Below are 27,226 nucleotides of genomic sequence, written 5' to 3'. Positions count from 1 at the left end.
AATCTGATATCTATACAAAAAATGAAGTTATTTATACCACTAAAGTATAAGAATACAATGTCTTTTACATTGTATTTCTACTATGTGAGATTTCTTCTAAGAAAAAATGTTCATCTGTTCAAATCAAAGCCCGAAGGTGCAATGAAAAGTAGTATAACATACCGTTATAGGAGAAAGCAGTTTGTGCGTCGCGCGGCGCAGTTGGCCACGGACTGTAGACCCGCGCGATACGAATTAACGTGATTTGATACGTCTAAGATCGTATTTTAACAACGTTTATATTACAAGAAACTAAAATATAGGTAAGATTTATTTTTCATTTTAAATATTAAGTATTTTTAGTATTTATTTTTATGTTATATGGAAAGTAAACTTGCAAACTTTTATTTGAACGTTTTTATGATGGAAATTTCTCCATATTTGAACATTCACGTAGAATGCTCAGATATTTTTGTTTTTAAATTTCCAAAGATTGCACGTGTGTGTGAAAGAGTTTATCTGTAACCAAACGATATTATTAATGTACACTGTGTTTATGTTTTTTTTACAAAGTAGCGATTGATTCCTTGACAAATATTAGTATCACAACTGTTCACACTTCTGTATCACAGATGTTAACAGATAATAATTCTATTATTGTGATGGCAATTATAGCGCAAAATAGCTTAGTCTTCTGCTTTTAATTAAACGTTCTCACCATTTAAATGCACTTATAGTTGATTTGTTCAATAAAAACAACTATTATGGTATATTCTCGAGTATCTTATTGTCATTATATGTATTATTTCCGACGTTACGAATACTTAATATTTTTCGTGGTCACGGACGACTAAAAGTTTAATTGTGTCTGTGTCTCTCGACAACTTAGGAATCTTATTTACTCTTTGATATTTACAGAAGTATTTTTTTACTTAGGTATTTGTTTTATGTACAATTTTTTGATATAGCTGGTTAGAATTCTAAGAATACTTGAAATACAACATCGACAACCACTCTCGGTATCAGGTACAGAGGAATATATTTTAAATACATTTAATTTACATTCACGACTGCGAGGTGATTGGTAAACAAAACAACTTTCGTTACCTACTTCTAATGAATAATGCTTAAAAAAGCGAATCAGTAGAATTATTTCGGTACGAACTTAACGGGCTCAACTCAGCATTGGAACTATTATTGCTGTACGTATATGAATAATATGACCCATAAAATTTTAACAACAGTCATATTAAAGAAACTTGAACGAAATACTGAGACCAAAGGCGTAAAAAAGGCGTAAAAACGTGTTACGTGTTACCATAAAACATTAAGTAACTCTCTATAATTTCACTATCAATTAGTGCTGTACTCAAATGTTTCATAAATTTTCTTTAATTTGAAGCCATCGATATATTACCGTGGTAATGGTAATGGTGGTAATATATCGATGTTTCAAGGAACAAAAAAAAATGTAAGGAACGTAAGTACAATATAAAGGTAACTTCAATAGCGGAAACTTGTAGGTATTGTCTTAGAACAAAAGGTACTGTAATAATTCCCAGTTTCCTATTTGAACTAAAAGCACGCATGTCAATACCGAACTCGGCTATCGATCGTCCCATGTTCGTTCTCCTTGCTGCACTGAAGAATACAGAAACATCATATTTTTTATTTCATTTGTATAATATGAATAAGATTATGATAGATATTTTATAAATACATATTCATTTGAATTATAATAATGTTTACTAAAAACGAGATCATAACTCACTAGGGTGCAGTTTATATTATATCAATATTTTTACCGCCAAGGAAATGACGACTTTTAGTTATAAGCTTAAAGTCTCAGATCAGTCAAAATATTTCAGTCAAATTATTCGAAGAATGAACGTCCTAATTACAAAACGATCCAATATAACTACTAGCTACATAAATTATAGAGAGAGAGAGAGAGAGAGAATACACTTTATTGCACACCAAAACACAATTTACATTCAAAAACAATAAAAAAAAAGCAGATACATTTGTACAGTAGGGGGTCTTATCGCTAAAAGCGATCTCTTCCAGATAACCATTTAATTTATAGAAATTCTGGAAAATATAAAAAAATATATAGATAAGTTCACAAAGCGAAGTCACAGGAAAATCATATCTCTACCGGCTGGAACTTAAACCGGATCACGGCTAACCACAATCCGTTAAAAGGGACGTAAGCCAAACACGTCTTCCGATGGAACGAAATGAAATAATACGTTTTTATAAAATAAAATAAAACTATTAATTTAAAATCATTTAACTGGTTTGAAGGGCGTGATCTGGTTTTAATTATAATTTGGGTTGAATTTCTCAATAATGACCAAATGCAGTCAGTTTAGTCAGTTGTTTTATTGAATAACGTACGCAATTAATGGAGTCATTATAGAGTTTCAAAGCGAAATAGCGCTGCTCACATCACTGACGTTACCGGCTGATGTCCAGTGGTTTTAGAGGCGTAGCCGATGCCTCTCGTTAATTACTTCTTTCCAACATCAATTGAAGAAGAATTTATCAAGGCGCCAGAATTTCAACCAGAAGACTTTTCGTTCCGAGATAGTCGTAGGGTACCCAATAAAAGCCTTCAAATTCTATGTGAAAAGGCAGTTTTAGGTAGTAAAACGTTAGTCTGGTAGGCAATTATGTCCAACAATATGTCAGAGTAATGCTTATAGAGACTATCCATGATTCTGCAAAATCAGGATCAATAAACTGAATAACCTCTGCGCCCTTATCTGAATGTAGTAGAATGGAAGCTGGATATGGAATTATGCAGGACATCGCCTATTCTACCTTTGAAACTGGAGAACTGTAATGGGTGCATAGCAGTTCATAAGCAGCAGGTTGAAACTACTACGGTTTGGTCACACTTATGGCAGAGACAACTCCTAAAATGTAGCGGCACTGAATAAATCTAATAATAATAATGGTAATAATGATTCTGCTGTACCTTATTACCAATGCCAACCTCAAACAGTTCTTGAAAATAGTCATGTTACGCACTACTGGGACCGATCTTTACTGGTGGTAGGACCTCTTGTGAGTCCGCGCGGGTGGGTACCACCACCCTGCCTATTTCTGCCGTGAAGCAGTAATGCGTTTCGGTTTGAAGGGTGGGGCAGCCGTTGTAACTTGAGACCTTAGAATTTATATCTCAAGGTGGGTGGCGCATTTACGTTGTGGATGTCTATGGGCTCCAGTAACCACTTGACACCAGGTGGGCTGTGAGCTCGTCCACCCATCTAAGCAATAAAAAAAAAAACACGGATAGGTACATTGTTGCCAATAAGCCTGGTATTGTGATAATAGATCGGTCTGCCCGTCGAGCAGTGTTTAGTTATGACCATTCCTCATAACGAGAACCTCATGAAGGCAGAAAAGGACAAATTAATAAAATATTTAGACCTGGCCCACGATACTACCGCCATGTGGCATGTTGATTCAACCATCATGGAAACTATTGGAAAGTTTTGTCGGTACACGGTTTGATAGCAAAAAGTTTCGATCAACATCTTAAGAAACTTTCGTTATCCAGCTGGGTTAGGGACATGATACAGAAGGCAGTTATCCTCGATACTGCGCATATTGTGAGGGGTTTCTCACTCTGGAGTCCTAACCACTGGTGGATTGTGTCGTTGAAACCGCCATCGGCGGCAATATATTTTTATATAGTGCTTTTTAAAAATTATTATTTTAATATCTTTTAAAAAATATTGTATGACTAATAAAACTTTAAATAAATCTAGTAGAACAATAATAACAATATTTTTTATTAAAAAATCAGTAGATTCAATTTTATACAGCAAGTAATTAAAGCTGTATTGCAGCGATAAATGCAGTCGCAACAAAAGTCGGGATGTTAAATTTTCTGGCCCACCTTTGATCAAGTAGTGGATTACCTTATACGTCACTTGATAAATAAGCGGATATAAAAGGTTCTAGAACATATTACCAATATGTATAAAATACAATCGTGTTCTTGCTAACTTAAGTAAAGTAAATTGATCGTCACAACCAGAGTTAGTATCGTTTTAATTAGAAAAAGTAATTAAGTTGTCTGTTCGTAAATTCGTCTGTAAGTAATTATGTGAACTATTCTGTTTTTTTTTTTCAAAACTCATTCTATTTATAATAAACCAACGATACGTTGCCGACATAGTAAAACAAATTAGTGCGGATACGTTTTATTTATGCACTACACACATCTCGAACATTGAAGTCATAATAATCGAGTCCCTTGTGAATATATTAGTCTCTAGCGGTCGTTATTGGAAATTAAACCTACATTTTGCTTTGATTGGGTAACAAAACGTTGACGGTGACTGATTTGAGTGAAGCTCACGGGCTCAACCTGAGTGAATTTGCTAACACCAGCCCTAGCAAGAGCAGTGCCTTGCAGAATCTACCACCGAATCGGAATCTCATCACACTGAGAAGATCCGGCGAAAAACTGTTGTTCTTGCTCACGGCAAAAATAGGCAGGATAGTGCTACCATTGAACAAAAAATCAATATAATGTTTCCAGCTTCAATTTGAATAGCTGACAAGCCGTTGCAATCCTAAAAAGTGCACTAAGCAAATCTTATAGATTATTCTTTGTGATTGATCTATGTAGGTAATCAATAAGAGCTGTGCAGCCGAAGACACACTTGTATAACAGAAGGTCATTCGTGATTGAAGCCATCAACGTCGTAAAAGCAAATTGCCGCACTCATATTTCTTAAACCACTAGCTACATAATAACAAATTCTTACGAAACCGTTCGGACAAAGTTACCTTGGGATGTCCGTAGTGCCATGTTTTTTTTCCTACCTATTCTGATGGCCTTGTGAGGCTATTTCAGATTTACCCTATGGTGTAGGTGAGCTCACGGGGCTCAAACCGCAAGTGTTGCTAACACTGGCCCTAGCAAGAGCAGTGCTTCGCAGAATCTACCACCGGTTCGGAAACGCGACCTACTGAGAAGATCCGGCGAGAAACTCAGTGGGCTGTGTCTATGGGTTAATTTACTCGTCGAGCCCTTCGTTGCAAGCGACGGGTTCGGCGAAGATGGTGACCGTTGCTTGAGGTACCCAAAAGCGCCGTTAATGGATCGGGAGGATCCGTAATGACCTGCTTAGGGCGTAGTGTCATGATTTCGGGCCTCCGTTTTTGTGGAAAAATCAAAATGTCATTCGTAATTTGAATAAACTCAAGCAATCTTCAAAACTGAAGAAGACAATTGAAGATAAGCAAAAAACTGGTAACGGAGCTACAAATATTCACTAGTAATTACACCAATAGATATTGTATTTTTTTGCCGTTTTACAACTATGTATGTATACAGCTGTTGCTCCAGTGACGATTTTTTTGGTCTACCTGTCCTATTGACCTCGTGATTTAATGGGCAAGTAGGTGAGCTCACGGGGCTCTAACCTGGTGACGTTGATAACACTAGCGCTAGCAAGTGTAGTGCTTCGCAGAATCTACCATCGGATCGGAAACGCGACCCACTGAGAAGAACCGGCCAGAAATTCAGTGGGCTCACGTGACGGTAAGTGATCACCGTCGCTTATAGACATCAGCAATAGCAGGGGATGTATATTCAGAATGCTTATTGTCCAATACTTACAGAATTTTAAACTAAAAATCATAGAATAATATTCAGTTTTCGAGCAATCACGAAAGCATTATTCAACCTCTATCCGATGTCTAGACTTTCCCAGTCACTTTTCTAATGAAATCCGTTACAAGAAAACCTACTCCGAGACTGCTGTGTTTACTGCTTTTTATTCAATGTACAATGTGTTCATTTTCTATCTTTGTATATCAGCTGTAAAGAAAAGTACATTTCTACGAAATTTTAAGAACAATTTTCTTAAAATCCTCTTAAATCTGATAATTAAATAGACCAGTCGTCGCAAGTTAAATATTATCACTTGGTGTTGGTATACGTTGAGAAAATGTAACTTGATTTCTTTCTATTTCTGTCTCTAATATATTATACATTCTATCTAGTACATTCAAAATACTTTTCCATGTTAAAACGGCACACCAAATTTAAAACCACAAGACAAACATTGATTAGGATGTCCGTTCAAGTCCTAAATATTTAACATGTCTAAAGTATCAACAACAACTACAGTATTTTTCATTTTCATTGTTTCAGATTCAAAAGATGTTGGAAGGAACAAAAATAAATTCACCCTCACAAATGTCTAGCGTTTTTGACATAGCAAAAGACACGGTATTATTTTTACTTCTATCTTGTTATTACATATTAGAATCACTATTCTGGACTTTAGTGCCCTACGCAATAAGACCCATGAAAAGTCTCAAAGGGGACGTGGTTTTGGTAACCGGAGGAGGAGGCGGAGTCGGTCGACAACTGGCCATAAAACTCGCGAGGCTTGGAGCAAAAGTCGTTGTATGGGATATTAATAAAGAAGGTAAGTTTTATCTAATACTTGATTTGAAGGCTCTCGAACAATCTATGGAGTAACTAGCTTCTGCCCGCGGCTTTGTCTGCATAACAAGTAACTTTCCCAATAGGACTACTAAGGTAGCCTAAAGAGCTATTCCAGATACTCTAGAACTGGTAGGTGAGCTCACGGGCTCAACCTGAGTGAATTTGCTAACACTAGCCACAGCAAAAACAATTTTATCCGCATCCGTTCAACGATTTATGCTTAATTGCTCAATTGCTCAAGCCATTGCTTCCTTTTGACGTGAACGGAGGACGAAATGAAGAAAATTATTGGTTGGTTGGTTATGGTAAGTAATGGTCGCTTCCTGTGGGAATATGATGTTATTTTCGGATAAATAGTTTGTCTTCTGACCTAAAACTATAACTTAAAAAAAAAGTGTCAATCCGTTATTTCGTATCGGTGTGAAAGATGAACAAACAATATCACTATCACATTTATGACATTAAGTATGTAATAAGGATTTCTGTTACAGTTGCAAATTACATATTCGCCTGCTATTATTTTGCAATGAAGCTATTTAATAGCAGGTATGTAGGTAGTTGTTGATTCTAAGAGCCACAGACGTTTTCAAAATACAGCTTTTACCGTTTATTTTGTATCAAACTTGTATTTTGGTGTATTATAACTTTGTAATAATAATATTTAAGCACATTTTCGTGGCTACAAACTCAATTTATATTTTAAATGGCAAGTAATGTTGGCTACATTCTCATAAACGCTTTACTATTCTCAATATTTATCTCAATCACCATTTTATTCTTCAACTTTAAGCCGTCCTCTAGTACCTATTAGTAATTCTAGTTCTCGTCTGCCCCATCTGTACGCCATATTTGGTTTGCTCTGCCATTTGAATGAATATCAAATTGTAGTAATACTAGCTTTACACTTTCAGAACCTGGTCCCTCGTTTGTTGGGGGTGGCCGGCGCGTTAAGCCGGCTTCTGCCCAACATCGGGGGGCCTGACCAGGTGACGCGCCGTCTCTATACAGGAGTGGTGCGATCAATGGCCCTATACGGGGCGCCCGTGTGGGGCCAGTCCCTGGCCGTGGGGGTGGCGAGGCTGCTGCAAAAGCCGCAACGCACCATCGCGGTCAGGGTCATTCGTGGTTATCGCACCATCTCCTTCGAGGCGGCGTGTGTACTGGCTGGGACGCCGCCTTGGGTTCTGGAAGCGGAGGCGCTCGCCGCTGACTATCAGTGGCGGGCTGACCTTCGTGCCCGGGGCGTGGCGCGTCCCAGCCCCAGTGTGGTCAGAGCGCGGAGGGCCCAATCTCGGCGGTCCGTGCTGGCATCATGGTCCAGGCGGCTGGCCAATCCTTCGGCTGGTCGTAGGACCGTCGAGGCGATTCGCCCAGTCCTTGTGGATTGGGTGAATCGTGACAGAGGACGCCTCACTTTCCGGCTCACGCAGGTTCTCACTGGGCATGGTTGCTTCGGTGAGTTCCTGCACCGGATCAGAGCCGAGCCGACGGCAGAGTGCCACCATTGTGATTGCGACTTGGACACGGCAGAGCATACGCTCGTCGCCTGCCCCGCATGGGAGGGGTGGCGCCGTGTCCTCGTCGCAAAAATAGGAAACGACTTGTCGTTGCCGAGTGTTGTGGCATCGATGCTCGGCGACGACGAGTCGTGGAAGGCGATGCTCGACTTCTGCGAGTGCACCATCTCGCAGAAGGAGGCGGCGGGGCGCGTTAGAGACGCGCAAGCCCGCCGCCGTCGAGCGGGGGCCAGGGAGGCGGATATCGCCCAAGCCCTGGCCCTCTAAGTGTTTCGGGTCCCCCTCATATGTCGGTCTGGGGACCGGCGAGGGGGACCTAAGAAGACGTCGTGCAAGCTGCTCTGCACGCGTTTTACGCAAGAGCGTCCGGGTGATGGAAGGCCGGCTATCCTCGACCCACGCTGGTTCTGACCCAGCGGGGTATTCCGTAGGATAGCTCACTCTAACCGGCGCCATCTAGGCGGGCTCCGGATAGCCTGCCGACCGAGAGGGCTGGTGGTCGTGGCGCCGACGACCGCCAGTCCGGCGTCCCGAGGGGGAGGGTGATGGGAGAGATGTGCTCCGCACTAAACACTTCACTTTCCCCCCTTTGCCTTTTCATGAGTTCTGTCTCATGTGAGGTTTGGACGTTGGTTGTTGAGCGACAGGAGGTTTTAGTCGGTTCGACTCCGACATGCTCCGCCCGCCGTCCCCAGTGGAGGGCGGAAGTCCGACGATTTCCTCCTGACCAAAAAAAAAAAAAAAAGCTTTTGCCCGCTACTTCGTCCGCGTGGAATAGTTCACAAATAATGCTTTATTTTACAACAAATTTGGTTAGCATAAAAAGCTGTATAGTGAGCCAACCTTAACATATAGACATATGCTGTCGCGGCCTTTTTTTTAGATCTTTTAAAGGGGAACAATTCTGTCATACATTATTTTCCACCGTTTCTGCAGCGCACGCAGCGGAAACTCTCGAACGGGAAAGAAAAACCGATTTTGAAACATCTTTATTGGTGCTCCGCTTATATTGGTCTTATGGTCGCTTATATTGGCCTTCCTCGATAAATGGGCTATCTAACACTGAAAGAATTTTTCAAATTGGACCAGTACTTCCAGAGATTAGCGCGTTCAAAGAAACAAACTCTTCAGCTTTATAATATTAGTATAGATATATTTGCATAGCAGTAGTATTATATGAAATGATAATTTCGAATAAGACAATAAGTGAACAAATACGTATAAATATACAATAGACACCTCACTATTACAATACTAAAATTAGTGTGAATTAAAAAAACAACGTTTTATTAAATAAACTAGATTGCATTCGAATAGATTACTCCCGCGTTGCCCGCATAATTTGATCTGTAGGTCGACAACATTCGCTACAGATTAAGTAATCTTAGTTCAGTTTTAGATTTACCCGATGAGGGCCATTTACATAACGCATAACGTCAATCAGTTAGTCATTATGAATTCGCAATCTCATTAAACATTAAACATTTCCGCAATGTGTAATATGTCTAATTATTTAGTACTAAACTAAATTCTGCTAAACCAAAACAAAAACCTATCAATAAGATTCCTATAGCCTATGCGCATGCTCCGTAAGACTTCTTGTTGCTTATACCTAAACATCAGCAAAGTCAAGGGTACAACTCTACTCAGGACTGTTACAGACCTGGATTTGTAATGGCGTATCCACGTTGGGGTAACAACACAATGCTAATTCCAGATTACTGTGAATAGCTCAGGCTATAGTTAGAAACTAGGAGCGACTAGCTATGTTGTTGTAGAATAAACGACCTTTTGCATAGAACCAATGAGACAATATATTAAGAAATCCTTCTTCAATGTGAACTGAAATAGACATAACTGGCATTTAGGAGATCCAGCCAGCCAGTATTCTTATACATGAGCCGAAACCTATGCTTTACTAACCACAAAACTTTAAACAGACGTGGCCGTGATATCGCTTCGCTCTGTTGAAGACTGACAGCATTTTATTAGCCAATTTAACTTTCCCTTCCAAGCGACTACAATGCTGAATTCGTCCACTCGAAACATTCCTAAGAATGCTCTTGGACGTCGTCAAGGATTGCTTGGAAAATAAAACGGATGTACGGGCCTAAAATGCTTACTTGACACTTAATCAAACGTCAATTACATGCGGGCTACCCCAATAGATTTTTTTTAAATTTTATTGCTTAGACGTTCGAACGAGCTCACAGCCCACCTGGTGTTAAGTGGTTACTGGACCCCATAGATATCTACAACGTAAATGCCGCCACCCACCTTGAGATGAGTTCTAAGGTATCAGTATAGTTACAACGGCTGCTCCATCCCTCAAACCGAAACGCATTACTGATTCACGGCAGAAATAGGCGGGGTGGGACCCGTGCGGACTCACAAGAGGTCCTACCACCAGTACCTAAAAGTTGTATTAAGTTGATATGAATTATAATAACCGGGCATATATCACACACTGTCATCTACCTCCAATCTAGGATTTCTTAAACTACGGGAAACAGACACTGCTATACTGTACGCTACTTTGCTAATATAGTACTATGCTATACGCTTAAAAAAATATACAGAATCAGATATTAAAAAGACAAAGAGCAAACAAAATTGTTCACCATACGAATGTTTGCCCGATGCGAGAAACGAACCTACGAAGTAATACAGAAATACCTCAAATATTAACATACTTAAATACAAGGTTGAAAAAATATCTTAGAAATACGTACATACAAAGATCAGTACTATAATATTCTGTTTTAGGATTGCAAAAAACATGTTCATCTGTTATCGGAGAAGGATACGAAATTATAAGTTACGTCGTGGACCTTGCCAATCGTGCTGCAGTATATGAAACCGCTGAAAAAGTGAAAAGAGAAGTAACTATATGCTTTATTTATTACACTTCAACGACCGTCTGGTGTAGTGGTAAGTGACATTCACTGCACAAGGGGGTCGCGGGTTCGAATCCCGCCAAGGGGATATATTTTTATGATAAATATAAAATGTCTCTTCCAGGGTGATGGATGTATATCAAATGTATGTATGTATGTGTATTATAAAAATCTTACATTTATTTCCGTGATCTGGTACCTGTAATACAAGTTCTCTACGAACAGCGCGGCGTGATTGTTAGTAAATATTTATTTATTATTTATTCATTTTCGCCAAAAGGGTAGATACAGTGCCTACTTAATGACGAAGGCATTCTCTTCCAGTCACCCAAAAGGATAGAGCATTGTAGAATATACGTAGGTGCATCGCTACGTTATTAATTATTAGTTTACTCATTTTATTCATCACTATTTTTGTTATAAAATAAATTTGGAGTTTTTTTTTATTGTCGTATAGGCAGACGAGCATACCGCCCACCTGATGGTGAGTGGTTACCGTCGCTCATGGACGTCAGCAATGCCAGGGGCAGAGCCAAGCCGCTGCCTACCGTTTAAACACATACATATTTATTATGCATCAAAACTATTGAACGCAGAAAAATTATAATATCCAATAAATAGACATCTGTACTAATAACTAGTCAGGTCATAAGTATTGTCACACAGTAAAAACTTTTCTTTTAGAATGCTGGCCACAAAAAAGTTTATTGAATTCGAATTTCGAATTGTTCATGAAAATAAAAATGTATACTTTTAGAATTTTATTCATTTTTAAATATGGAGTGGACGCTTAAAGAAGACCGTGTTGCAGTTATTGCGTTGCATCGCTACGGTTACGCGCCAATTCAAATTTTTAACATACTGAAAAATTTGAATATAACCAAAAGATTCGTTTATCGTACCATCAAACGATACAATGAAGACTCTAGTGTAGATGACAGGTCAAGAAGTGGTCGCCCTCGGTCTGTTAGGACTCCAGCAGTGATAAAAGCTGTGAAGGCGCGAATTCAAAGAAATCCCAAACGTAAGCAGAAACTGTTGGCCCTTCAGATAGGGTTAAGCAGAACCACGGTGAAAAGGATGTTAAATGAAGACTTAGGGTTTCAGGCATATCGAAGAAAAACAGGACATCGTTTGAATGCTCGTCTAATGGACCTGAGACTGAAGAGATGCCGCGCTTTGTTGAAGCGGTACACGGGAAAAAAATATCGGGAAATTCTTTTTTCGGATGAAAATTTTTTTACCGTAGAAGAGAGCTACAACAAACAAAATGATAAGGTGTACACAGTAGTGAAGAAGCAAGCAACCGTATTCCGCGTGTCCAACGAGGTCATTTTCCATCCTCGCTCATGGTATGGTTGGGAGTTTCTTATTGGGGCTTAACAGAGGTACATTTTTGTGAGAAAGGTGTAAAAACGAATGCAGTTGTGTATCAAAATACAGTCCCGACGAACCTTATGGAGCCTGTTTCTCATACCATGTTCTATAACAGGCACTGGGTATTCCAACAAGATTCGGCGCCAGCTCATAGAGCGAAGAGCACACAAGACTGGCTGGCGGGGCGTGAAATCGACTTCATCCGGCACGAAGACTGGCCCTCCTCCAGTCCAGATTTGAATCCGTTAGATTACAAGATATGGCAACACTTGGAGGAAAAGGCGTGCTCAAAGCCTCATCCCAATTTGGAGTCACTCAAGACATCCTTGATTAAGGCAGCCGCCGATATTGACATGGACCTCGTTCGTGCTGCGATAGACGACTGGCCGCGCAGATTGAAGGCCTGTATTCAAAATCACGGAGGTCATTTTGAATAAACTTTAGTGTCATAAGAATCTATATTTTGTTAAGTTCATTTTGGTATATGAATGGTTACATAATGAATAAACTTGTTTCAATTATTTTACATTAAACATGTGACAGAATTTATGACCTGACTAGGTATATATAAATCTACAGTGGTTTTTACGGATGTTCCGTTATAACTACTGAACCATGCGTCCGATTGACTTGAAACTTGGTATCCATGTAGAAAATACATGTACTTAATGGATAGGCTAATATTTATATGAGTGTTGGCCTCCCTACACCAGTTGCGGGGGCGTTAATGAAGAGATTCTTTGGGGGGATGAGAAATAATAATGTTAATTTTAAATGCCCAGCGAAGCGTACGGGTACAGCCAGTCTCCTTATAATATTCAGATGCTGTTTGCAATGCAACTATTACAGAATAATAGATTTTGGTAAACGTTCTTGTTTTTAATGTTCAAAAACAAAATATAAATCTTTTTACGTTCAACAATTATACAATGACGAGACATATTGTGATTTTTTAGGTTCGGAGAATACTGCACATGCTTTGTTTTTTATTAACCAACTTCACGTTACATTCTAGGTGGGAAAAGTTGACGTATTAATAAACAATGCAGGCACCGTGTTTGGTGAAACTCTATTAGACTTGACCGATACAGCAATAGAAACCACTTATAGAGTTAATATACTTTCACACTATTGGGTAAGTTTACTGAATCAAGTTAATAAGTGGGAATAAATAATAGTAATAAAAGCCGCAATTAAAATGTTAATTAATAAAATTACATGAGTATCGTTTTCGTGCCATAGTCTCAATTTACAAATTTATTATTATTAATATAAGAATTTTATTTTATTACAACCCACCTGATGATAAGTGGCTATCCGAGTTCATAGAGAACATAAAAGAAAAGCCGACGATCATGGCTTTTAAACATGGGGAGGAGGAAATAAGAGTTTATTGTCAATTCATATGACACACTATTTCCAGACGGTTCGAGCCTTTTTACCAGATATGATTAAGAGCGGCAAAGGCCACATAGTCACCGTGGGTTCTGTAGCAGGGCTACTCGGCACGTACCGCTGTACTGATTACAGTGCTACCAAGTTTGCCACAGTGGGCTTCCATGAGAGCCTCTTTACAGAGCTAAGGGTAATTAATAACTTACACATACATTTAAAACACTATTCAGTATATAAAAAAAATCACACATAATATTATTTTATCAATTTACCTAATTAGTAGTAATAATTTAACTGTTGTATAGTTTGAGCAGTATTGCTCCTACAACTGGCATTAACCACAAATTAAAATAAAAACTTTTTCAAAGCAGATCACTGTAGTAGATAGCCTAATTCCACTTTATTAAATTATTACCTAATATAGATTGATGTTTTATGTTTACAGTTCATGTTTGGTTATATCATAATACAAGCATAAATTTTTTTTTTATTAGATCTTAAAGGTTTTCTTTTAATTCTAATTGGTGTAGATCACTAGATGACCTTGGACTCATCTACTGATTTACGCCTAGGGTTGAATGGTTATTGGAACTCATAGACATCATAACGTGAATAAAACTGTCTATTTACAAACATGAGATTGGAATAATAATTGTATTAAAATAAGGCTAGGTTCCCCTACCGTACCAGCTGGAACACGCAACTGCTTCTCACCAGAAGACTGCAGTATAACGACGTGATGTGTGCGAATTGACATCTTCATTCATTATTATACAAATTGGGTTTCTTCTTTACAGGCCCACGGTCACAATACAATTCACGCTACCCTTGTATGTCCTTATTATATTAACACGGGAATGTTTAACGGTGTTACTCCTCGTCTGATGCCGATGTTAGAACCAGACTACGTTGCGGAAACAATGATTGACTCCATCAGAAAGAATGAAGTCAATTGCATCATGCCCGGTTCCGTCAGATACTTGTTACCTCTGAAGTGGTAAGTGAAATTTATTTTACGTGGTGTCGAATCATATATTTTTTTGCTTATATTAATGAAGTACCTATGTCTTACCTGGTGCACTTGGTATTAAGTTGTTACCAGAGTCTATAGACATCAACAATGTAAGTGCCGCCATCCACCTTGAGACACGAGTTTTGAGTCTAAATTTTTGTAGGACCACGGCTGCCCCACCCTTGGTCGTGGTACCTACCAGTGCGAGTTCACAAGAAGTCTATCCCCCAGTAATTACGTAATTTATAATTTATGCGGATTTCATTTTTGTTCACAATGTTATTTCCTCGCCATAGAACCCATTCGCAACATTATTTAACATTTGTACATATTTCGTTCAAAAAAATAGGACTCGCCTGCGAGATTCGAACACTGCTACAGTCGTATCGCTCAACGCGTATATACAAGACATACCTTTAGCCCACGACGATTTTAATACATGTTCAATGAATCAGTCTTGTTTGAATTTAATATGTAAAGATTTTTTTAATAAATACAGTTTCCAATACACACATTTGAAATTTTCCAACATACACCGTTCGGTAGAACTTGGCTGCGCCGTTGACATTGTCCATGACCGATGGCAACCACTCTATAATAATTTTATTTATTATATTTCACTTAGAATTTTAAGTAAAATTTCTATTATATTTAAATAGAATTACTTAGTAAAATTCTTATATGATTGTAGCCTATTGGTTTTCCGTACTTTTACTTTTTTTTTCTAGTCTACTCCCAGCTAAAATGTGCTGGGATTTGATGCATCGAGTAATGAAAGGCCCTCAGTCAATGATGGAGTTCAAGGGTAAGCCTAAAGTCGCAGGTGGTTAGTGTAGAAATGGTATTCGTACTTTGCGTTGGTGCTCTAAGCAAGACTTGTTATAAGACTTCGTGTATCATGTGTGTGACGAGACTGAACTATCCCGATTTTCAAATGGTGTCAATGTTATTAAATAAATTATTTTGTAATTCAGTTGTATTTTTTATTTTTAGTCACAATAAAACGCCGATTAAATATGTATTTTTAATTATATAACTAATTGTATCACAAATCAAAACAAATCATAGAAGTAATCAAGCCCTTGTCCAATTTCCCATATGGCAACACCGACTCCGTACTCCTCAGCAAGTTCTAGCCTCTTTTGTATAGAGTACAATGTTGGGTAAAATATTTTTTTTGAACCTTGTAAACTTCTGTAAAATAAATATACATTAACTTAATATCCAAAATTAATTCTACAAACATGTTTATACCAATGACCATTTCTGTTTATCAAAATGAAAATTGCACCCATAAAATATAATTAAAAACTGTGCTCACCTGATTTCAATATAATTCTCTGCAGTATTATTATTATAAGTAAGTACTTGGTTATTTTTGGCATTCTTGAGAATTTCTATGTATTCAGTACCCACAATAGGCCCACCACCATTCACAGTATAGGAGTTACCATAAAAATTCAAACCAAGTAATATTTTTGATTTTTTAGATGGATTTTCATCACCATCAATGAGTTTCTCTAGACATAACTTCATCCAGTACAAAGGGGCATTGGGACCTAAAATTTGAGAAGTATTTAATTTGATCCTACTATCTATCTTATACTGCCGTATCAAAAATTGAAGTATATTAATAAATGGAATTAATATTAAAAACAAGAATATACAATTACCAGGCTTTTGTGGATTAGAGAAATCATATGTCATTACAGAAACAGCTTCTACATAAGGATAAATATCATTAAATGCCTGTATATAGAATTCATCTGTAGGGAAGCCTCGATACGGTGGATAGACTAAAATCAAACTCAAACCATTTTCAGTCATTTCCAAACCTGAAAATGCACAAAACATTACATTTTTTGTTTTCTGAGTACTTTCAAGTAGCAGCAGTAACCAAAAAATAGTTCACAACAAATTCAATCATATAAATGCTTTTGAAAAACTTTTTTGTTTTATGATTGAAGTTTACTTGTGGCCCGGAGGCTTTTCCAGTTTCACCACGAGAGGGTTTTGAAAAACTTTATATTATTATATTATGTTTTGAAATTGTATAATATAATAATAATGTAATAATTGTATATATAAAAGTAAGGTATGTTTACATACCAAATTGTTGTATGAACTTAACAGACTTGTCAGCATACTTTCCAATCTGAGAGAGCATCTCAAGCACAACACCATCAAATTTCCATTGCTTGCAAGCTTTTTTTATTTCCTCAATAAAAGCTTTTTGTTCTGTTAGTGATGTCGGTTCCATAAAAAATGCTTTTAGATCTGATCCCTGCCAGTTCTCAAAGATAATTCTTGGAAGAACTGCAATTTGAATATTTTCCTTCATTCATTTGTTTTAGTTTTCAAATTATTTATATCGAGGGGTGAAAGGCTAATAAGTCACATTTCATACAATATGCAACTTTTATCAACACTACATAGTATAAAACAAAGTCGCTTTTTCTGGCACTATATATATGTATGCTTAAATCTTTAAAACTACGCAACGGACTTTGATGCGGTTTTTTTAATAGATAGAGTGATTGAAGAGGAAGGTTTATATGTATAATAACATCCATTAAATAGTGGAGAAATCAATAATAAATTACAGTTTCCGAAGCGAAGCGAGGGAGGGTCACTAGTTGTAAATAAAGGTGCATTTTATTTGACATAAGCATCACCAGTTCGATGTTTTTAATAGAACTTCAATTAGGTTTACTCCATTGAAATAGCTGAAGAATTTTTTTATATTTTTTTGAAATTTTATACTTTAAATGGCTCTCCTGAAAGTTGCAAAAATTTACATTTAAAACAAATAGCCTTTCACCCCTCCATATGATATAATGTAACAAAATATGTGCTTGGAAAAACAGAGATAAATCTTTGAAAATTAACTGATGATAATTCAAACTCACAACAAGAATATATGTTCAGAAAAAACTGTCATTACCATGTATGATGTAAGTGTATGTTATGAAGACACGTAAGAAAATTAGACAATTTGTCTCCTTCTTTTATGATACCTGCAGCCTTTAGTCTAGTAGATTTGGAGCTGGGAAAATACTGGGAACTCATTACATATGAAAATTGTGGTAAGAACATGTTCAATAATAGTGTTCATAATGGCATTGAATGGCATGTAATAATCAGACTCCATACAGACTATTACATCTGTTTTTTTTTTAAAGAAATGTTGTCTTCTCAGAAATTCACCTACTTTTAATATTGTTCCTAGCACCCTTCTGTCTCACAGATTTCATCCAAGCATGGTCTACATCATGGAGCCCAGTTATGATGTAGATATTTGGTGACTGTCTTTTTATTTGTAGCCATACTGGTGAAATGTAGTTGAATTTTGGTGCCCATATCTTCGCTATGTCATAACCTTTGTTGTTCCACTGTAAATATGGGAATAATTTTCACATTCACTTATTTATAATTTTTACTTTCATAGATACAATTGATGATATAAATGGAAACACTGCAAGTAATAATATGAATAATATTAAATAGAATGTATTCTTTTTATGTTTGTTATTGTTGTTGTTTGTTTAATTCGTATTTCATGAAAATCTGACTTACCGGCGTAACATAACCTAAGACAGAGTTTCCGAAATTTTGCGAATAAACGTCTTGGTGGTAGGTCGCATGATATTTTATTATATCCTTAACTAAAGGAGCTTCTGTAACTAATTTACGATCTAAAACATTACTCTTCCGTGGCCCTTCTTGTGGTTTTACACCTTTTTGTCCCTTTTTGTCAGACGGTGGCGATAAAGTAGCAAAACAAACGTTTAGCAACAAAATGACTTGGATGGATGTCTTAAAACATTGCATTTTATTAGATGAAACAGATTTAGCTTGGATAATGATATTCTATATGAGTTTAAACATTAAAATAGAAAGATTTTCTCCACAAACTGCGACGTCGACTCCTTTTTGTTTATCTAATTACATAGTTTTACATACTATCACTTTTTCATTTCTTATTTCCATTCAATTTTTCAATTTTCGGCTTATGTGTATTATCTATGGTTTATGTCCATAGAGGTTTTTTATTTTTTTACCTATTAGAGAGGCAAGGAAAATATAGCTTATCGCACCAATAGACTTCAATAGTTTTTTCGAACAATCCGAGAAGCTAAGTGAAGTGATTATGTTTAAATTACCCCTATATTCCCCTATAAACTATTACCATATTATACGTTTAAACCTGAAGAAACAATAAATTATCAAAATAGAACAATTACCATAACCTGGCGTTGCTACAAGAAATTTGTATATTTTTATCACAAATTCGTATTGTCAATGTTTGAAAGAAATATGATAACTCAAGCTGCCCAAGTGTCAAAAAAATATACAGGAAAAGATATGATGTTTTAATTAGCACATCGATTATAGTTTGTGAATGACATACTCGTAGGTTAAGATTTGTTTGGGTTTAGTTGTGTGGTGGTAGCCTTCCCGTGGTTTGAAGGATGGGGCAATTGTAATGAAATAAAATTCAAATTTCGACATGTCCTAAGGCGGTTGGTGACATTCTCACTATGGTATTAGCCTTGACGTTACCAGAGCCGATAAATTGGGTCGTAATTCGACTTACCATCTACAGCAATAAAACGACATCGCACAGACAAATATCATCGTCCTGTGATTAGGTCATCCTGTATTATCTATGATCCTGTCTATCTACATTAAGGCGATCATGCCCTCCATTTGAAGACATCATTTCGAATCCTTTCGATCCACTATGGGCGCTTTTAGGTACCTCAAGCACCCACCACCGTTCTCGTCGAACCTGTCGCTTACGAGGAAGGGTTCAGTGACCAAATTGAACCTCAGACCCTGCCCACTGAATTTCTTGCCGGATGTTTTCAGTGGGCCGCGTTTCCGATCCAGTGGTAGATACACGAAGCACTGCTCTTACTATGGCTAGCAACGTCCTGAGATTAGAGCCCCGTGAGCCGACCTACTCGCCCGGCTACGCTGCCATAACCCCCTAATCTACCAGCATAGATAGAAAAAAACCGTTTGAAGGGTGGCATACCCATCACACATTAAAATTGACTCTTCAAACTGATGTGTCACGTGTTAACGGTGTTTCCTTTGTGGTGTCTATGGGCTCGGTATTTAAAACAAGATTGATCGAAATAAAGCAAAATAAAAAATATTTGTACCTACTTATATGCGTGCTGAGCCACAAAACATGTGCTTAGTTTTCCCTACCTATTCGCTGGTAGCCTAATAGGCTATTCCAGCTACGCCCGGACGGCCAGATGAGTTCACGGGCTCAACTTGACAGAATTCGCTAACACCAGCCCTGCCAAGAGCAGTGTTTCGCAGAATCTACCACCGGGTCGGAATCGCGACCTAGATACTGAGAAAATCCAGCGAGAAACTCAGTGGGCTTGTGCATAGAAAGAATCGATTATTCCTTTTTATATCGGGTAATTGGGCGCATAGCCTACCTAGTGCTAAGTGGTTAGCGGAAGCCGTAGACATCATAGCTTAATTGCCTCTATTCGCCTTGAGGCTTGAGGTCGAAATCTCTACTGTATTTTACTGTTTCATCCTCTAACCCAAAGCACTACACTACCCGTGTGGACTACATTTAACCCTACCACCATTAATACCTCTTCCTATCGTATTACGAGCAATTCGTAATTACTTGTGAAGTTCAGCTTAAAAAGAAAGTAATACTGTCCGATGAATGAGTTGTACTATAATTCAGTTCTTACGTAGAAACCGGGCCTGCAACATGGCACGACGCCTTTCGCGGCTACTCGCCAATGTCGTAATTACTCTCGTCTCTATAGGTAAACAGTGATAACATTAACAACGTAAATTATAAAACGCTGGTTGCTTAATGAGGTTTACCTTTTTCTTATGGCGTAATTCATAATAGAAATTAATAATTTCAGAAATGTGCACTACGAAAGATTTGAATAAAAGAAGTGCAACGGATGTTAAGTGTCATGAAAACGGAAGGTTTTACAGGTAGCTATCATTAAGTATATTGCCAATATGTACAACATTGTATTTGCGCGCTAAAATAAAATTAATAAATATGGGTACTAAGAATAATTAAAGTTTGTAAATTTCGAACAGATAATAATTCAAATAATTTAGTTAACGTTTGAATTAGGCAATCACAAACACTTTTTACCTTTGTCGCGAAACTAATGCTAAGGGCTTACTGGAGACTACTCTGCAAAATGGGCCAGACACACCTAGAGGCATGAGGTCGAATAATGTTTTATTGTAATAACGGTAAACAATGATTAATTTGCTGCCAAAATAGACTGGATCGTTCTAACTATATATAATATATGCCCTTATATATACCCTACAATAGCCCTTACCAAAAAATATGCAAATTCTACGAATTTTAGTTTTTTCCATAGATCCTCACAGTTACGTTAAGCTTGGTGAAAATAAAAGAAAATTGACTTTAGCCAACATCGATATATTAATATATCGATGATCGATTTTAGCCAAATTATAATGTAGGCAAATATGTAACATTTGTGCACTAAATAGATTTTTAAATAGTTAAGATGCTAAGTACTACAAAATCAATTGTTAATAACCATCACATTACACATGCCTCGAACCTGCCGTCCTGATAAAGAGATGCATGATATTAATATGCACACGACCGTGACACCTACTTAAGGTAAACCGAAACTACGTTCATCACTAAAGTTTTAAACAATCGTAGTACTTCATTCTGCTTCCGTAACAGGCGCGGAACAATACTAATTATTAACGCAATGATTGCACGAATACGAATGCACGCACAGTGTAGCTGAAACAGGATGTTTTTGCTATAAAATAAACACATTAGTGAGGACATTGACCCCACAATACTTTCGCTGCAACCTTGACTCGACGTTTAATCCGCACGTCTTGTTCCACGATTACAATTTCCTGCTGCGTCGCGAGAAATCCACTTTCGCCGTTTGTCTTCAAATCTTTACAAAATATTATGTGAACAGTAAATTATTCGGTTAAGCATTGAAATCTGTTCATCGGCCTATTACCATTCAAGCTAGCTTCAAATGGAAACAATTTCAATAAATCAAACCGCTTAACTAGTAAATGTCATGTTATTAGATTTAGAGAAAGTGCGCCTAAAAATGATTGCTCATTACTGTTGACTGGTTAGGTATTATGGACACAGGCACCCAACACCTTCGTGCAAACGTAAGCCATGTTTAAATAGCTACGGTAACCACATAAGTGATTACGAAATTCCATTGATAAACACTTTTGTTTAGGAATCCGGATCGAGCTGAAGAAACGATTTGGACAAATCAAGAATGCGCGAATTATTACCTTTGCCTGGAAAATGAAGTTTTTGAATTCCATTGCTCGCCGGGACTACTATTCGACGTAAATAGGCAGCTATGTGACAAACAAGAGAATGTACACAACTGCGATCTCACCACAGGTTGGGGGCGCACACATAAATCCTGAATTAACGATCGAATTTCGAATCTGCCCTTCTAACTTTCGAAGTATTCGTATTTTAAAATCAGCGATAAATAACTGAAAATATTGACTGTAAACCTCTACAAATGCTATTTCAGAGACCAGAGTTCCGAAGCCCCTGCTTGAAATGGCTGAGTGTGCAAACGGTACCCATATAGGTTGTTCTGACGGTACCTGTATCCCAGCTGAGTACTTCTGCGATGGATCAATAGACTGTGCGGACTCTTCAGATGAAGTAAAATGTCATCTCATTTAACATAATGACACTCAAGTTATTGTATGTTGCATAAATCTACCTAGTCATTTAATTGCACAATGATGACTTGCAAAGCTCAGTATGTCCCCAATCGAAAATAACGTGTGGTAATACTTTCACTTCTAATGACAATGTGAAAAAAAAAACCCCAGTATTTTTATAAATTTGAAAGGTGAGTGATTTTAACGGATTCTATTAAACAGGGCTGGTGCGATCTAACTTATGATCCAAATGCTGCAGAACCATGTGACCCTGTCCTTTGCACGCTGCCGGAATGTTTCTGTAGTAAAAATGGTACACAGATACCAGGAAATTTAGTTCCAAGCCAGGTAAAATTGAATAAGATGTTGATAAATAAATTTATGAGACCGCAGTTTTTAGCAAAAACACGTTTTTCTTTTCAGACTCCACAAATGATTACTCTCACATTTAGCAGAGCAATTAATCATGAAAACTGGGACACGTTTACTAAGCATGTGTTTACTCCTGAAAGGAAAAATCCCAACGGGTGTCCATTAAAAGCCACTTTCTTTGTTTCGCACCCTTATACGAATTATAGACATGTGCAAAAACTTTGGAATGACGGGCATGAAATTGCAGTAAATTCAGTAACGTAAGTCATGCAGATACAACTTTCACTGCTGTATCGGTAATTGGTTTTCAAGTTCGATTATTATTTTTAGGCACCGCGGTCCGGAAGAATGGTGGTCCAAAAACGCGACCGTAGAAGACTGGTTTGACGAAATGGTCGGCGAAGCAAATATTATTAACAGATTCGGTCGTATTCATATGGAAGACTTCAGGTTTAAATTTACTATGCTCAGTAATCAAATTGGTCAGGAAAGTTTAAAACTAAATTAAATTTTGCTGGTGGTAGGGCATCTTGTGAGCCCGCACGGGTAGAAATCAATACCCTGCCTATTTCTGCCGTGAAGCAATTAAAAAAAAGCTAATCATAATTGGATAAATAAATAATTGAAATTTGTTTTAATTTCATGCATAACATAGATGCATTATTTTGCACAATGACGTCACATTTAAGCATAATATGGCATTTTAGTTTTAATAAATACGATTTAATAGACTTGAATAGTATTGCAATTATTGTTTGAATATGTACAATTTCTACTAAGAGTCGTAGAAACGAATGTTATACTCATAGTCAAAGCTTGTATTGTAGTTCAAGGGGCTAACGATCCTTAGAGACATGAAAACTTTCAATTGTCATCATTTATTTTCACGTTTCGTTTAGTGGTTTTAGGGCGTGCTGCATAGTTAGTGCACTGACTACTAATTTCCATCATTGTTTCGCAGAGGAATGAGAGTTCCATACCTTTCTGTCGGATGGAATCGTCAATTTCTTATGATGCAAGAATTTGGTTTTGTCTATGACGCTACGATAGTGGCACCGTTAAATGACCCTCCTTTTTGGCCGTATACGCTTGATCATAAAATACCACATTCCTGTACAGGTAACACACAAAATTTATTGTTAAAACTATTTTTATCATACCTTTTTATCGTGTACTAGCGACCCGCCCTCGCTTCGCTTCGGAAACATTAAAACACACATGAAACCAAAAAAAAAAAATAAAAAAAAAAAAAAAAAAGTAGCCTATGTTCATCAGGGACAATGTCGGCTTCTAATGGAAAAAGAATTTTTCAAATCGGTCCAGTAGTTTCGGAGCCTATTCGAAACAAACAAACAAACAAATCTTTCCTCTTTATAATATTAGTATAGATGTGTTTTGGAAACTTTGAATGTTATGACTATTAATTGTCTACTATGTTTTTTTTTTAATTGCTTAGATGGATGGACGAGCTCACAGCCCACCTGGTGTTAAGTGGATACTGGAGCCCATAGACATCTACAAGGTAAATGCGCCACCCACCTTGAGATATAAGTTCGAAGATCTCAGTATAGTTACAACGGCTGCCCCACCCTTCAAACCGAAACGCATTACTGCTTCACGGCAGAAATAGGCAGGGTGGTGGTACCTACCCGCCTGGGCTCACAAGAGGTCCTACCACCAGTAAAATTAATCAAATTGATTTTATTGATTAACAGCAAATCAGGATGTTGTTTAGATCAAGTCTGGGTCACCAGGTTATCGGAAGAAACGGTAGATTTTCATCAAGCAGGTGTCTATGATCAATAGATCAACGAGTATTGTTGTTTGGAACTTATACTCGTATTTTAAAAGTCTTTCATTGAATTTCTTAAACTGCAAGATTGTCTTGCAAATACTGCTAGCGCGATTATACTAGCTAAGCCACAGTAACTTAAATTTTCTACCACATTAAACATTAATCATTAGTTAAATCCAAAATGATTTGAAGCAATACGATTTACATGTAAATCTCTAAATTATATAAGTAGTCGTGCCCCAATTCTGAGATAATTAGGTATATTCTAGCAACTTCTAGAATATACTGGCGTTCTTGTTGTTGATCTTTGGGAGCGTATTTACTTTCGAAATCACTTGAAAGGTCAAAACGAATTTGATCCAGAATTGTTGGGTGTAGGTATTCTACCAGTTGAATGATGACAGGCTCTTCCCGTGTGGAATACTGGTCCCCTCTCGGGTTTCCCAACCAAAAATTTTCATTTTATACCACACAGATTGCTAAGAAGTTTGCATTCTGTGTCCACATTATGACTCTAATTCTATTTTATTTATTATTCAAGACGCAAATAGACTGTTACTTTAGATTAATACAAACGCATTAGATAGTAAAACAAGACGAAAAGGCCCTTAATGAATAAATTACGATAATGTGAATACAGAAATAAACATACATCAAAGATAAAAAATAATGCAAATTCAAGAAAACAATAAAATTGATAAGAACTTGCAACGGTGTGGATAAGCATGTACTTTCCTTTCTATTCTTCCCTTTTTAAATTTTCTAATATTTTAAGAAAATTACCATCATACAATTCTTTCTAAAAGATACAGATACGTTTACTTTAATCATTTCTCACTTAGTTCTTCAAAAAGCTATGAATACATAATTAGAGCAAGTGATTTCTATAGTAGCGTATTTATGGGGAATTTCTAAATTTAATCATTTTCTCGGTATTTCGTGTCAACGTTTTAAGTACCACTCTTTTCGGGCATCCAATGGGAGAACCCCCATGTTTTCAGTGCGTAATGGCAGGTTATTTAACAAATGAGCTTTAAAATTGTTTAGCACTTGGAACGCAACTAAAAAGTTCCATCACTAGAAACCCAAACGCTAAAAAAAACGGTAAGAGAGGCAAATCGACCGGTTCAATATACCGGTTATGACCGGTCCGGTTTACATCTCAAACACCCACCCGCGTAGTAAAGGTACCTACATAGGTACATAATCTTATTATCTTTGGTAATTGGCTATATTTTTTGGGTATTCAGACATCATTTTAATTCCGTAAACTAATTTTTAATTATTCATAGGTATACAATATTACCTACCCTATTTAGCTTACCAGAAACGACTAAGAAGGTTTTAAGTAAGTTAAACACATAATATTCTGGATTTTCAGGTAAGAATCAATACTGCCCGACAAGAAGTTACGCGAGTCTGTGGGAAATGGTCATAAACCCGCTCGTCAAAGGTGAAAATACATGCGCCATTCTGGATAATTGCCCATTCATTCAAACGGGAGATGACGTTTATGATGCTCTCTTAAACAACTTTAAGAGGCATTACCTAACCAATCGTGCACCATTTGGAATTCACTTAAGTTCTACGTGGTTAAGAAATAATGAGTACTTGGTGGCTTTTAAGGTGAGGCTCATTTCAACAGCAAATATGCAAAGGGCCTAATTTTTTCAGTGACTGTCGATATTGAATATCGAGGATCTCTATGGCTTGCAGAGTCGCAGGCTGATGGTTTAGTCAGTATAGAACACAAACGAGTTTTTCTTTCATATTTGCTCTAAATAGGCAGGGTATATTTTATTATGAGTTCCAGCTTTCAAACCGAAACGCATTAATGAAACCGACTGACTTTTCTTGAATGCACAAGTTTCCTGAATATAATTATGAATAAATCTCTGGACACTAAGCAAATTGGTTGATATTGCTCTTCATATTTTCAGAATTTCTTGAATGAGTTGCAAAAACTACCTGACGTATATTTTGTCACCTACAAAGAGATTCTTGATTGGATAAAAAGACCAACGCCGGTGGTACAACTAAAGAAGTTTCAGCCTTGGCAATGTAAGGGGCGACATTTCCGTGAAGCTGAAATAGCATGTGCCAAACCAAACACATGTAAATTACCTTCCAAAGTATTGGAGCATGATAAATACATGATTACCTGTACTGAATGCCCAAAGAGTTATCCATGGATAAGAAATGAATTCGGATTTGAATAGTTTCGTTTTATTTTTATTCTACTTAATTCAGAATGAAATGTGTTAGTTGTAACTCATTCAGTGTTTGAAATAAAATAAGAAAAGGTTGGAAAATCTACAATTACTATTTACAAACAATTACACAAAGTAAATAAATATTTTACTGCTGTATATATCTTATAAGGATATTAGGAAATTTGTCTGGAAAATTGGGTATCAGACAACAATTTTTTTAGGCCATTGAAACATGTTCATTTTGATTTATTTGGATATTCTCTTGTGCAATATTTTTAGATTTTAATGGTTACATATTTTTAAGCTTGTTTTTATATTTTCATTAATAAATTATTTTTAAATTATTATCTGTCTATATGAATAAAAATCAATATCATTACGAATGTTGGTTGGTTCATTATGCATTCTTAAACTGTTCATGAGATTGTTGTGAAACTTGATACAATTTTTGTAGGCTCTTCAT

The 27,226-nt window shown here is 37.0% G+C and overlaps 3 protein-coding genes across 3 annotated transcripts; 2 read left to right on the top strand and 1 right to left on the bottom strand.

Annotated features, from left to right (window-relative positions):
- The first annotated feature begins 169 nt into the window (after nt 1–169).
- On the top strand, nt 170–15,631 carry LOC114251586 (short-chain dehydrogenase/reductase family 16C member 6). The gene is made up of 7 exons (XM_028185912.2): nt 170–302; nt 6,161–6,440; nt 10,744–10,859; nt 13,267–13,386; nt 13,675–13,836; nt 14,444–14,643; nt 15,387–15,631. Exons 2-7 carry the CDS (start codon nt 6,170–6,172, stop codon nt 15,487–15,489), a joined length of 972 nt encoding a protein of 323 aa, XP_028041713.2. The 5' UTR covers nt 170–302; nt 6,161–6,169; the 3' UTR covers nt 15,490–15,631.
- Nucleotides 15,632–15,668: 37 nt separating this feature from the next.
- Nucleotides 15,669–18,685, bottom strand: LOC114251585 (chitinase domain-containing protein 1). Its single transcript, XM_028185910.2, has 6 exons — nt 18,235–18,685; nt 17,870–18,050; nt 16,768–16,974; nt 16,332–16,493; nt 15,980–16,217; nt 15,669–15,852 (listed from the first exon to the last, which is right to left on the bottom strand). Exons 1-6 carry the CDS (start codon nt 18,487–18,489, stop codon nt 15,711–15,713), a joined length of 1,185 nt encoding a protein of 394 aa, XP_028041711.2. The 5' UTR covers nt 18,490–18,685; the 3' UTR covers nt 15,669–15,710.
- Nucleotides 18,686–20,308: 1,623 nt separating this feature from the next.
- On the top strand, nt 20,309–26,809 carry ChLD3 (Chitin and LDLR binding deacetylase 3). The gene is made up of 10 exons (XM_028185918.2): nt 20,309–20,468; nt 20,574–20,649; nt 21,933–22,105; nt 22,245–22,381; nt 22,606–22,731; nt 22,807–23,015; nt 23,086–23,205; nt 23,717–23,874; nt 25,932–26,176; nt 26,491–26,809. The coding sequence occupies exons 1-10, from the start codon at nt 20,363–20,365 to the stop codon at nt 26,767–26,769; spliced, it is 1,629 nt and encodes a 542-aa protein (XP_028041719.2). The 5' UTR covers nt 20,309–20,362; the 3' UTR covers nt 26,770–26,809.
- The last annotated feature ends 417 nt before the right edge of the window (nt 26,810–27,226 follow it).

This window comes from Bombyx mandarina, chromosome 03, assembly GCF_030267445.1.
Source record: "Bombyx mandarina strain Sakado chromosome 03, ASM3026744v2".
Classification (NCBI taxonomy): Eukaryota; Metazoa; Arthropoda; class Insecta; order Lepidoptera; family Bombycidae; genus Bombyx; species Bombyx mandarina.
This window is presented reverse-complemented; position numbering and strand designations above follow the sequence as displayed.